The sequence below is a fragment of the Fringilla coelebs genome, assembly GCF_963513975.1.
Source record: "Fringilla coelebs genome assembly, chromosome: 4".
In the NCBI taxonomy this organism is placed as follows: Eukaryota; Metazoa; Chordata; class Aves; order Passeriformes; family Fringillidae; genus Fringilla; species Fringilla coelebs.
This window is the reverse complement of record NC_140032.1, coordinates 36,669,235-36,682,061: the sequence shown is the minus strand read 5'-3', so window position 1 is coordinate 36,682,061 and position 12,827 is coordinate 36,669,235. Positions and strand designations below refer to the sequence as shown.

General features: G+C 39.9%; 1 protein-coding gene across 1 annotated transcript in view; it reads left to right on the top strand.

The window, feature by feature from the left end:
* GALNT7 (polypeptide N-acetylgalactosaminyltransferase 7) overlaps positions 1 to 12,390 on the top strand; it is a gene marked incomplete at its 5' end in the record, with an annotated part of 68,778 nt that extends 56,388 nt beyond the window's left edge. The window contains 6 exons of the mRNA XM_084203799.1: positions 1,532 to 1,649; positions 3,571 to 3,693; positions 5,690 to 5,908; positions 8,006 to 8,104; positions 9,374 to 9,502; positions 12,204 to 12,390. Coding sequence (XP_084059925.1) covers positions 1,532 to 1,649; positions 3,571 to 3,693; positions 5,690 to 5,908; positions 8,006 to 8,104; positions 9,374 to 9,502; positions 12,204 to 12,341 — 826 coding nt within the window. The 3' untranslated portion in view covers positions 12,342 to 12,390. The remainder of the gene's footprint in view (positions 1 to 1,531; positions 1,650 to 3,570; positions 3,694 to 5,689; positions 5,909 to 8,005; positions 8,105 to 9,373; positions 9,503 to 12,203) is intronic.
* Positions 12,391 to 12,827: the final 437 nt, after the last annotated feature.

Here is a 12,827-nt window from a genome sequence, read left to right as displayed (position 1 = left end):
AGAATTGCCCCAGGACTGAATCCTTCTTTCAGTAACAGCACTTACCTCTTTGTATCCTATGAAGTAAACTGCTGAGCTTATGTGGGTTTTACTGTGTTCTTTAACACACTTGGCAGCATCTTGGAGGCCAAGCCTGAAACTGCAGGATCTGAGGCTTCTACACTTGCCAAGTCTTTATGGTGCTGAGGAAAACCAAAAGTGCAGGAAAGCTGTGGTGCTGTGCCATGCAAAGTTCTTTCCCCTGCTGTGTTTTCTGGCTTCTTAACTCCAGCATGCAAAAGCAGTGTTGGAGAAAAATACTGCAGGCAGCAAGTAGAAAGAGACATGTAGCAGTACTTTGGCATGTGATCACCTAATTTGGACAGCAGCTAAACTGATAATTAATTATGCTGAGAGTCAGCACACACACCCAAGCAAAGCAAAACAAGGAAGGAATTCACTGTTTCCCATGGAGAGGGAGGTGTTCAGCCATCTCCAGGAGAGCAGGGCTCCATCACGTGCAACGGTGACTTGGGAAGACAAACACCATCGCTCCAAACATTCCCCTTCTTCCTCCAATTTTCATACACTGAGCATGATGCCACATGGTCTGGAATATCCCTTTGGTCAGTTTGGGTCACCTGTCCTGGCTGTGTCCCCTCCCAACACCCCCAGTCTCCTCCCCAGCATGGCAGTATGAAAAGCAGAAAAGGCCTTGGCTCTGTGCAACCCCTGCTCAGCAACGACAAAAACATCTCCCCATTATCAGCCCCGTGTTCAGCACAAACCCAAAACACAGCCCATGCCAGCCACTGGGAAGAGAATTAACTCCACCCCAGCCAAAAGCGGCACAAGCTGTAATCCAGACCACAGCATCTTTTTGACACATTAAAACTTGCTAATTGAATCATGGCATATGGGAAGGGATTTACAAAGTCATTGAAAGGAAAAGGGTAACAGCAAAAAGACTAAACCAAAATGGAAACCTTGTTCTACTTTATCTAGGCCCTCTTCAGAATTTAACAGAGTATAATGTAAAGTGTCTCGTAATAGGACAAAAAGAGCTAGAAGATCAGAAAGCTGGAAAAACTCTGTTACTTGTTTAACAGACAGTGTGTTTCAATGTGGCACCTCTTCAGAACATAAACCTGTTTGCAGTTTCATATTATCTCAACAACTAGAAAAAATTTTAAGAGGGAAACATCTCATCACACTGATTCTCATCTTGTTTTTTATTTTAATAGAAGGATGATGACTGGCTGAATGGAAAATTCAGACCAAGATTTTCTATCATCAAATTCATTAATTAAACAAATTACTCGTAGAAGAAAACACACAAGATAATAAAAAACTGTGGCCTCACTAAAAATTCTATAGATGCCACTTCAGAAAATTGCTGCAAGCTGATGACAAAGCTTTATGATTTTTCAGTGTGTTGCCATTTACCTGATCTTTACTACGTGTTTGCTGAATCGCTTTCTTCCCTAAAGCTTTCTCTGAGTGCTATTGTATCCTTGTGGCAGAAGGAGTTACACTGTCTTCCTCTTCGCAGGTCCCCTGCAATGGCTGGTGGATTGTTTGCCATTGAACGAGATTTCTTCTTTGAGCTGGGTCTCTATGATCCAGGGCTTCAGATCTGGGGTGGTGAAAATTTTGAAATTTCTTACAAGGTAACACCAATATTTGAAAACTAATTCAATTAAATAATTTTTTTTTCCTGTAAATACTCTTGTTTGGAGTTTGGACAGAGCTGCCTCTTCCTCATGAAGGCCAGGTTTGGTGTGAGGAGATGTGACTGAGATGTGTCTCCTCAGTGTTTCCTCATGGACTTTGGGACAGAAGTGTTCAGACAGTTGGCTTCATGCTGAAATCCAAATGCTGCATAATCTAGATTTTGTGAACAGTTCAGGATTGCACCCCTGACTGCCCAAATATCCAATATGAAACTGGCAGATTTGATGTGAGGAAACAGAATGTTCTCATAATGAGTATAGAAAAATGTTGTTTCTAATGAAAGCAGTGATAGAGAACAAGTAGTCCTCATAGTCCTCAGCTTATGCATGTGCACTTGGAAACTATATAATGGTGCAACAAAAAGTAATCTGCTTCTTCCCTGCCATTTTTGTGAGTGAAAAATTATTTCATATGCTTTTCAGCATTTCAAGAACTTCTTCACAGGAGAAGCCTTCATTATCTAAATACTAACTGCATAATTCATAATCACTGGGAAGGATTTTACTTTCACTGCTAGGCATATGCATGCTCTTCAGTTTGCAGGATGATCATCATTAGCTTCTTGTACCTTCAGTATTTGTAATGACACAAGTGCAGACAGCAGGAATCAGGCCAAATTAACAGACCAAAGTGAAGTTGTCTTATATCCTCAGCAGCAATCTGAGAAATCATAGCTGAATTTTACAAAAAGTAGATTCAGAGGTCCCCTAGTTATTCTTGCTCTGAGTTCTTTAGTCTTAGTAGCAGTGGAAAGCTCTTCATGAGTTAGAGGAAAGCCCTGAGTGCACTTGCTCAGCTGTAAATCCATATGCAAAGGGTATTTATCGAGGGTGTTACGCACACGGCGTCTTTATCCATGTAATTCTGCATCTTGTTTAGATCAAAATCCTGACTGAAATGACTCTCAGTAGTTCTGTGATTGAAATGCTCCTCCAAAGTGGTTTCATGTAGATCACAACCGGTATCCAGAAGAATTAAACATTTATCAGCCTTGCATGCTCACTCCTAGATAGCAAGTAAAATTAATATCCTTGCATACCTGAGGAGGTTTTCTGATGAAACTTAAGAAAACTAAGATCATGATGCAATGAAGAAAGTAAGATACTCTGCCCACCTTTCCCAATACTGGTAAATCATATTCTTAATCTGGAATTTAGACTGATTTGAAACATTCATAAGGTTAGCTTGAATTAGGATTTGGTGCTACAATTAAACTTTTCCAAACTATGAGCAACTAAATTCTGATTTAAGTATATTTTCTTTTCCCCATTAAGGGATTATCCAAAGATATGTGGGAGTGAGGGAATTTCAGAATGGTAATATATTTTACCTATTTTTTTATTTTCAGCTACTGTAGTCAAATAAGTATCTGTTTCTGCTTGGAGCAATGGGTTACCTAACACATCCTTATCTCCTACTAATCTTTATTAAGAAAAACTTAAATGTGAATGGGCATCTAACCAAAACCCATCTTAATGATGGCATGTGAATTACTTCAATAAAATCAAAATATCAATAATTCTGTCATAATTAAAATTACCCAGTTCCTGATTTTGGGCACTTGTTCATTACTGTTGTTCTGAAATAGTGATGGAATGAGATGCCCAACTTTTTAAAAAGCTGTTTTAAAAATTGCTTTAGCTGAGTAACTTCCTGGCTGAGTTGCAAGTGTACTCGGTATACCTCTCCTTTCAAAGACCTGTATTCTTTATGCTTACATCTAGAGAAAAAAAAATGTGTAAATATATTATAGTATAGCAAGAAATGTAGCTGACAATTCTTCCATCATTTATTATCTATTTGTCTGTCTTAAATTCCTGTGCATATATGTTAATAATCCCTTTGTTTTAACTGTAGATCTGGCAGTGTGGGGGAAAGCTGCTGTTTGTTCCCTGTTCTCGTGTTGGACACATCTATCGTCTGCAGGGCTGGCAGGGAAATCCACCCCCTGTGTATGTTGGCTCTTCTCCTACATTAAAGGTACAGTTTTGAAGCCACCTTGAAGGTGGTTTTTGATTTCAGATAAGAACAGTTTTAGATAAATATGTTTAAATTGTCATTAACAGTTTAGAGAGCACTTCATCCGAAGCGATTTAGTATCTTAAGACTGGATTATCATTCCCATAGGAGAGAAAACTTTGTGTTAATCCCACTGTTATGAAGAGTAGAGAATCCTGGAACCCATTTTCTTGCTCTAAAGCCTTGCCCCACTATCTTTGAGGTACAAAAGCATTTCCTATTACTTAATGTCAGCACTTCCAGCCTTTGCTGCACTGTGCCCTTGTATGTATGAACAACTCTACACACTCCTGGAGATGAAGATCATGGGTTTGAAATCCCCTTTTATCTTGATAAGGATGGGTATGATCCTAGACCAGGTTAGTGAATTCTAGAATCTAGCATCTCTCAGACTTTAGTGTCTGCATTTGTTAGTTAAGAAGCAGTAAATGACACCTGGGAAGATGGTCTGCCTTGCCCTACATCCTGAGGCTTTGCAGCTCCTCAGGTGCAGGTTGCAGAAGTGTTATTCAAGCCCTGAGATTAAAATTAGGCATCAATTCCAGAAAGCAAATGAGCCAGCTCTATATCTGAAGAGAGAATTTGAATCAAGAAAAACTGTTTATATCAATTTTCATCTTCCGGCAGGAAGAGAGACAGCCGTCCTGTCAAGTTTTTCTATTGCCCAGTTTAGGCTCTCTCTTGGGCTCTGTTCTGGGCATCAGTGAATTCCACTCCCAAAGACGCAGCTCTTTGTAAATTCCAATCCCTGTGCAATCTTCCTAGACAATGAGTACCTGTAGGGTTACAGAGGATGGCTTGAGCCAACCTAACAGTTAGTTCCAAAGGCAATATCCCAGCCGAGTTGAATGGTGAAAAACTAACCTGGCATACACATCTCCACATCCCAAAGAAAATGTCCCGTATTAGTAGTGTGACCTGATTAACATTTTGATGAAACAAGGACTAGGACCAGTACAAGGGAGCCCAGGGGGACATATCTGGGGTTAGATACAGAGTAGTGGGCAACAGGATAGCAAATGATAGGTCTATTGCTCAGTGCAGGCAAGATGTTAGTTCGCCTTGTCTGAAGTGATAAAAATCATTTCAGTCTTCTTAAAAGCTGATTAAAAATATTTATGGTATATCTTAACACCTTACATGAGTCTGCTGGCCTGCTTGCTGAATATAAAAAGCACTGCTGAGTGTTTTTAAATATTAAGTTTCTTCTCTGTACAAGGCAGAATGCTTTTTCCCCTCTTCAGGCACCCTCCTGTCCTCACGGTAAATGTAATTTTTTTTTAGCTTTGTTTGATTTATGCCAGATGTAGATTAAAGTCGCAATAATTTCTGCCTTAAGTCTAATCTTTTAAGACTGTTTTAACACTGGTAACTAATACTAGAAGAATTGGACAAAGTGAGGCATCTAGAATGTGTGCAGGTTATATAGAGATAGGAGTCCTCAAAGAGAATAAGAAAGATGTGAGGGAGAGGATGGTTACCAAGTGAGCTATCCAATCTTCCTCCTTCTCCAAGTAGCTGACCTATTTAAGACTGAATTTTTTTCCCTGTTAGTGGACCAGTGCATATCATTCTCTTCATTAAAAGTTGTAGAAGGTGAATAGAAGCCGTGAATTGCAGTTCTGACAGAAGCAAATGAATGCAACATTTTGTTGCACCCAAAACTGAAAAGTCTTTACTTTCAAATAAACCATCTCTCATCTTACAGAAAGACTTTGCCCTCTCATTAAGCAGCCTGGTTTAATTTGCTGGCTTCGGTCCTAAACTGTCACTTGCAAATAATATTCATATGTGTTGTATATTCTGCTGTTAGGGACAGATTATTAGTGCTGTATAATAACACTGTGCTGTCACTTTCTGGGAGGATAAATCCTTAAATTTCTGTTATTAACAAGGAGCTGCTTCTGGCCTGTTTGTGTGTGCCTTGAGGTCACATCAGTGTCTTTATTCTTCACAGAACTATGTCAGGGTTGTAGAAGTGTGGTGGGATGAATACAAAGATTACTTCTATGCCAGCCGGCCGGAGACAAAGGCGCTGCCCTACGGAGATATATCTGAGCTGAAGAAATTCCGTGAAGATCACAACTGCAAAAGTTTTAAGTGGTTTATGGAAGAAATAGCATATGATATAACTTCATATTACCCCTTACCACCCAAAAACGTGGACTGGGGAGAGGTGGGTACAGCACATAACACCTATGTATTCTGGGAGCTTTTTTTAAAAATCTGAATTCAAAAGGAAGCAATTGTGACTTGACTTGTGAACAGGCTATTTGATTACTTCTGTACTGAGCTATATGATACTAACCAGAGAGCCATAAAGATGTAGCCCAGGAAAAAAATTATATCTACTTTTGCAGGTGTGATTTTTTAATTAGTTCCACAGGTTCTTGATTTATGTCTAGCCCTGTCCAAAGCACTTTTTTCCATAATTAGAATTTAAGTTTTCTCAAAAGGAAAGCATTTGAATCCTGCATGTAGGAGTACTGGTGAAGATTAATAGGTGAAAATATCATTTGTGTGAAGGCCTAGAGAACAGATCATGAAATCCAGGTGGAGTTCATTCTGCCTGTGTTTGCTAGACTGGGATGTACTCATCCATTTGCAGCCTCAGCTAGTCCCTTACCTGCATGTAATAATTTGATATGATTCTGTCACCATCCTTTCCAACATTACTGTATACAATTATGACTTCACTAAATTAAGAATGTGGCTGCAAATGCAGCACTTCCAAGTGGCATAGCACAGGTGAATGCAGGACTCCTCACTGAACTCTGCCTGTCTCGTTCTGGCATGTAGCCCACACCTTGGCAAGCACTTACTGCGGGTCTCCTGCCTGCTTTCAGATTTTTTTTCCCTTTCTGCAATTGATTACATCTTTGCCCTGTCTCTCCTGTTTATTTCACTTTTGCAGACTGTTGAGGGAAATTAAGGAAATCTTCTTCCTAGCTGAGGAAAACTCCTGTGTCCCACCAAATTTAGCAACCTTCTTTCCCAAGATATGATGAATATGATGCATGGTTTTGCAACTTCAAAAACACATTAGAAAATACAGATCTCTGCTGTCTCCTATCATCAAGCATCATCTCTAATTTCTTAATGCTAGAATTAATGATACAGGGCACGTGTGTAGTGAAAGGGGGTACAAATAATCTTTTGTCTGATGGACCAGATGAAAAATGCCACCTTGGTTTTTTACCTAAAAGCTAGCACAAAGTATCAGCTACTACATAAACCTTAGGCCTCCTCAGGTATCTGCATAAAGGGTTTGGAAGGTGCACTCAATATTGCTGTTCACCAAGGTGAAAGCATCTGAAAAGTATAAAATAATACTGGCGACCTTGCAGGAAATCATCCCTGATAAAAGCAAGCGGGTCTGGTGAAGCAGCAGGAAAATTCTAAGTGCAGAGACTTCTCTGAAGTCTTTGCAGGCTGCTAGTTATCCTACCTCTGGGAAGTCCTGTCCCCCCTCCCCCATTTGTAACACCACACTGATTGCATTTCCACACTCTAGGGTATGAAAGTATGGGTTCATCTTCCCTAGCACTCCCTGGAAGAGTCTAAGCTTAGTCCTTCAGACTTTTTATACCATTACAAAGAGGAAAGAGGCTCTGGCAAAGAAAATAGGTCTGGAAAAAATGTTATATGTATCATAAAGTCTTTGTAAGGCTGCTTGTTACCCTTCTGAGAAGGGAGTGAGATAATCAGCAGTTGAGACGTGCTTTATGACAGGACTTCTGTTCTTTATCCCTGTGTCTGTGCCTGTCCCTCATCAATTTTATTTCTTTTTTTTTTTCTGTGCAATTGCTGCTGCATCTGAGCAGCTGGGTCAGTGGGCTGTGTCTGGCTGTGGGTAATTGCTGCCGTGCATAACTTCTCTGCATCCTGTTTCTCTTCATCCACAAGACGAGAGCAACTTTCCTGAGCTTATTTATGAAGACCTGGGAGATGGAACGTGCTCTGATAGGAGAGTGAATAAATTAGAGTACTTGGAAGTCCTATATTTTGGTGTTATTAATTTGGAATTGAGCTTTGCAACTCCAGCTTTGTCAGCATACTCTGACTCATGGAAGAGCCTGCAAATTAGCATGGGCAGGTTGAAGCTCCATCTCCCAGAACAGTTAACATCAGTACTTAAATTTCATACACAGGTTTGTCTAATCTCTCTGTCAGATACCTGTTTCTGGTTTGAGAGATAAGTGAGAATTTTCTGAACTCCTTAGTACTTATTTTTCCCTTGAGACTAACTTAGAGTGCAAAACCTCTTTTCCAGATTAGAGGCTTTGAAACCTCTTACTGCATCGACAGCATGGGGCACACCAACGGTGGCTTTGTTGAGCTTGGGCCATGCCACAGAATGGGAGGAAATCAGGTAAGGAGCTTGGAGGCAAGTCTGAAGGAGAATTGCTTGCTGTGGATTGATAACAGGCAGGTTTTCTCTTAAGCCTGCGCATCAAGTCACCTAGGTGCCAGCTACAAAGGTGGGAATTAGGGTTTTCTGTAAGCATACTGACATTGCTAAAATACAGCAGTCTGAAAACACCATTTCAAAAATAAATAGGATGAAATTAAAGGCAAATTCATAATCTATTCTTCAGGGAAACAGGTACATGAAGAAGCAACAGCTCTTGGCATTGCTCCTGATTCACCACTTACCTTTACTTAATAATTAATCCTTCAGGAAAAAAACCTTTACTGCATCTCAAGTATGTAAGGAAGTTGTTTTGGTCTAAGCCAAAACACTTTTGTGCAGTAACTCATCTTCCACCACAGTAGAGAAGGAAATGAGCAGAAATTTATCTCTGCTTAATTTACAAATTAATTGTCAGAACATAATTACTATTAGAGGGTTGCATTCAAAGCTTTTATTGTGTTTGACCTGTATCTTCACAAACCTGCCCAAACTACCACACAGACATGCTGTTCTGTCTTTATGTCTTCTTTTCTGGTTGGAAAATTTTTCAGAATTTAAAGTCCTTATTTAAGCCCATGTAAATTTAAATCAGGCAGGTTTTTTTGTGGCAATCATAAAATTGCATTTAGTATGATGCTTTTAAAGATCCTATATGGATTTGCTCTTAGTAGCCCCTGGAAATGTATCTTTTATTCTGATATATAATGAAAAGGTTCCCTAAACTACTTTTTCTGCATATGCTATCCAAAAAACCCTGTAGCAATTATTCTGTAAGAAGTAGCCAGGATAATCTTTTTGTATCTGGATGAATTAGATTGATTTCCTCCATGGGTAAAATGCCAAAGGTTTAGTGTCTTCACATGAAATTACTCTCCAGGATGAAGGACTTGCTACCAGGCTTTTATAAAGATAATGGGTTGTTTGGCCATCAAATCATACAAAGGTCTGTAATCAAACACTTTTAGAAGTCTCCTTAATATGAATCCCTTTACCATTTTTGTCTTTCTGGTTAAGTTTCTTGGCCTTCTAAGTCCTACAGGAAAGTTAACCATGAAATTTAGTATTGTGGTAGTAAAAGTGTGTTATGCAAAATAAAGAACCCTCCTGAAAGACAGGTGCAATAAAACCAGAACATGTTTTGAGTGTTGCAATTTCATTGTGTTTGCAGTGTTTGTAGAATGCTCATTGAGGCAACTGTTATGAAAATGGCTTTTTCTTTTCCGTTAGCTTTTCCGAATCAACGAAGCCAATCAACTCATGCAGTACGATCAGTGCTTAACTAAAGGACCAGATGGATCCAAAATTATGATTACACACTGTAATCAGAATGAATTCAAGGAGTGGCAATTCTTCAAGGTATGTAACAGATATATGGAAGAAAATACATTTTTAGATTTGATTTCGTACTGGGGTTTTTTCAGCTTTAAAAATTGTTTTATGTATATCTGAAATTAAAGATCTGTGACAAGGTTAACTGAATTGAGTAAATTTTTAATGGCACAATCTCAGAAATACATTCATGCTGGAGCAATTTCCTGTAGTGAAAGATCCTTTTTATTTAGTAAATCTAGTTGCTGTCTTCTGTAGCAAAATCTTTAAGGAAAGCTCTGCGAGGCTACATTTGTTGCCGCAGAGATACTGGGAGTTAACCCGTGTCTCAGAGGAAGCAAAGAGCGTGTCCACTACTAGTGACAGGCTTTATAAAAGCTTTTAGTGCCATCACCCTCTCTGCTTGTATGCTCTGTTTCAAGAAAGTCTCTTTATCTCATATATGCTGCAAGAGGATGCCTTAAATGCTGGAGTGCATTTAGAAGCTAGGGTCAGTATTAGGTCTCATTTTGGGCAGTCTAAATGAAGTGTTTCTCTGCTTAAAGACAAGATACTTTTAAGCCTGCATGGAAGTAAACAAAAGATTACTCTGCCTTTTCATGTTGTCTTTGTCTTCTTCAGTATTTCACTTCCTGTTCGTTAACCATTCTCTAGTAACAATAACATGCTCTGTTCTTAATCCTGGGTGTGGTGCTGTTATAGTGCTATTGCAAAATCTATAAATTTTTAATAAGGACTTGGAATGTTGGCTGATATACATGTGAGGGCTGCTACAGTCTGTTTAGTCATTACATCTGTAAGTCCTCTATTCATGTAAGTTTTGTTAGTGTTGCTTTAAAAAATGCCTACGTTTCTATTTCTGTTTGTCTCTTAAAAAAGTGAGACTGAATAGTCTAGGGGTGATGTTATCCTTGGATATGCCAAATATAACTTGGTTCTACATCTAAGAAACTATTCCATGTCAATTTTTCTTCGGCTTATATAGCTAGCATATTGCATATTTATTAATTCATTAGCTGATTATCTGGATTCTTTATTGTTTGTCTGGATTCTTTATTGTTTGTCTGAAAGATGCACAGTTGAGTGCAGTGAAATCTGTTTGTTATCCTTTAAGCTACTCCACATTTTCTGGTGTTTGCATAGAGCTAGGAAATATCAGGTACCACAATGCCATTTCCATCCAGCTCAGCTTCCTTGTGCTGGATAGGCAGACAAATTTCTTTAAACCTGAAATGTAAAAATCAATAAGCAGTGGCAGGTAAGGGCCATCTTCAGCTTTAATATTTCATATTAAATAGAGAATAATATCTAGCAGTTTTTAACTCTCCAGCTGTTCTGGTTTGCCCCAGCATGTTACTTGGCTTCTCTCTAAGAATTTCATTTATGCAAGACCCATTTCCTCTGCACTAGCACTGGTTGTGTAATTGTTTGCTTATTACCACTAGTTATAAGGAAGCCCGGTAAGCACAGTCTGGGCTGTAGAACAAAACACTGACTGGCTTCTAGAAGGAAAAAAAAGGGAGGGTGAGAATGAAAGGACCACCAAGGGTGTGTAACCAAATACTAGGAATTGGGCACACTGCTGTGCAGTACAGAGGGCATAACTGTTTCTTCTAATGGTGAAGGTGTAAGGAATGAGACAGTTATGGACTGCTGAAAGATGTCATGGCCTTCTGTAAATTAAGGCTGCAAGGAGATTTTGTCTGGTTGATCTGTTGTCTGTCTCTGAAACAAGCAGTGTGCCAGTTTGGTGAGTGTGAGATGTGCTACTTGAGCAGTAGCAGGGATCAAGAACAGGGCTGGTGGTGATCTGCCTGTTGCTTTCGTTTAGACATACATTTTTCTCTGCAAGTAGATGACCCCTGTATCCAGCCACACAGCAGGAGCCAAGTATTGATCTGAAGCAACATTTGGCTGTGCACACATGTGTGGGGTGGTGGAGAGGGTCCCCATGCCATGGGTATGTGTGTGCGCAGGGCAGGGCTGCGGAGCCCCGCAGTGCCATGGGCTTGCTGCTGCTCCCTTCCCCTCCCCACTGGATGCAGCCAGTCAGGGCTGCCTCTGGCACAGGGGGCCAGCAAGAAGGAGAGGAGCCACAGACCAAGGGCAGGAGAGAGGAGCAGGGTGGGTGTGGAAGGAGACAAGTGTGCTAGGGTCAGCCTGAACCTGCCTGGTGCAATAGGCTTGCGCTTCCTTGGGCAGCCTCCTGCTGCTCCAAAAGCCGGACTGAACTCTCACACTCTTTGCTCCTCCTTCTGCCAGCCAAACAGGGAGCTGAGTTAGTACTTTTTTTACCCCTGTGGTGTTAATGTTGGTGTTGTGCATTTGTTTTCTGTGAGAGCTGACTGGAGGAGGAGCTGCCCAGTGGAGTCCTCATAGAGCTGTGCTCAAGAGTTAATCTTCTTGTTTGGTTCCAGGATGGATGAAAAGGCTAGAAGCATTTTAGATAGGGTTTTGCTCATTTTGTTAGCGGTTTGCTGCCTGAGAGAAATAGGAGGCATCTCAGGAGGACCTACAGGAACCAGAGATTTAATATGAAGGCTGCAAAGTGCTATGTTTAACAAATAGTAAAATGAGTGTAGAACTGATCTGTTTTGGGATGCTGAAGCCTGGTTTTGTAAATCACTATATTGCAGATGTAAAGAAATGTTAAAAAAAAAGCCCAAACAAATGAAAAAAACCCCAACACAAAAACCCAACACATTTTCCTGGTGGTTTTGTCTTTCAGAATCTACACAGATTTACTCACATTCCGTCAGGGAAGTGCTTGGATCGCTCCGAAGTCCTCCATCAAGTTTTCATTTCAGAGTGTGACTCCAGTAAAGCAACACAAAAATGGGAAATGAACAACATCCTTAGTGTGTAGACAGACAAAACCTACCTACTGACGCATTCATTTGTACAGGACTGAAAATAGCCTGAAAACTGCTGCAGTTATTAACTTTGTACAGCTGTGAGCCTCCTGGCTTGGATGAAGGACATAGAGGAACTGTGATTATTACAATAACATTATCATCCGCAGTTAATGTTTACAAAACTGCTTTACCTTAAACTCTGTAGATGTTTACATCGTTTTGTTTCAAGATGTTGGTAAATAATTGTGCTGTTAGCTATGGTTCATAGGAACATAGTTAAAAGCATTGTCGTCTTCTTTGGGATTACACTCAGGGGTCTGAAGGCAGTTTTTTTACACACACTTGAAAAGGTTGTAGTAATCAGATTTTCATAGAACTTGGTGATTATCAACCTGTTGTATATTTTTATTTAATTTTACATCTTACTAAGCACTGCCACAGGTTATTAGCCAGGGTGGCCTTCTCTCACAATCATGCTGCTTTTTTGGAAGGTGAAT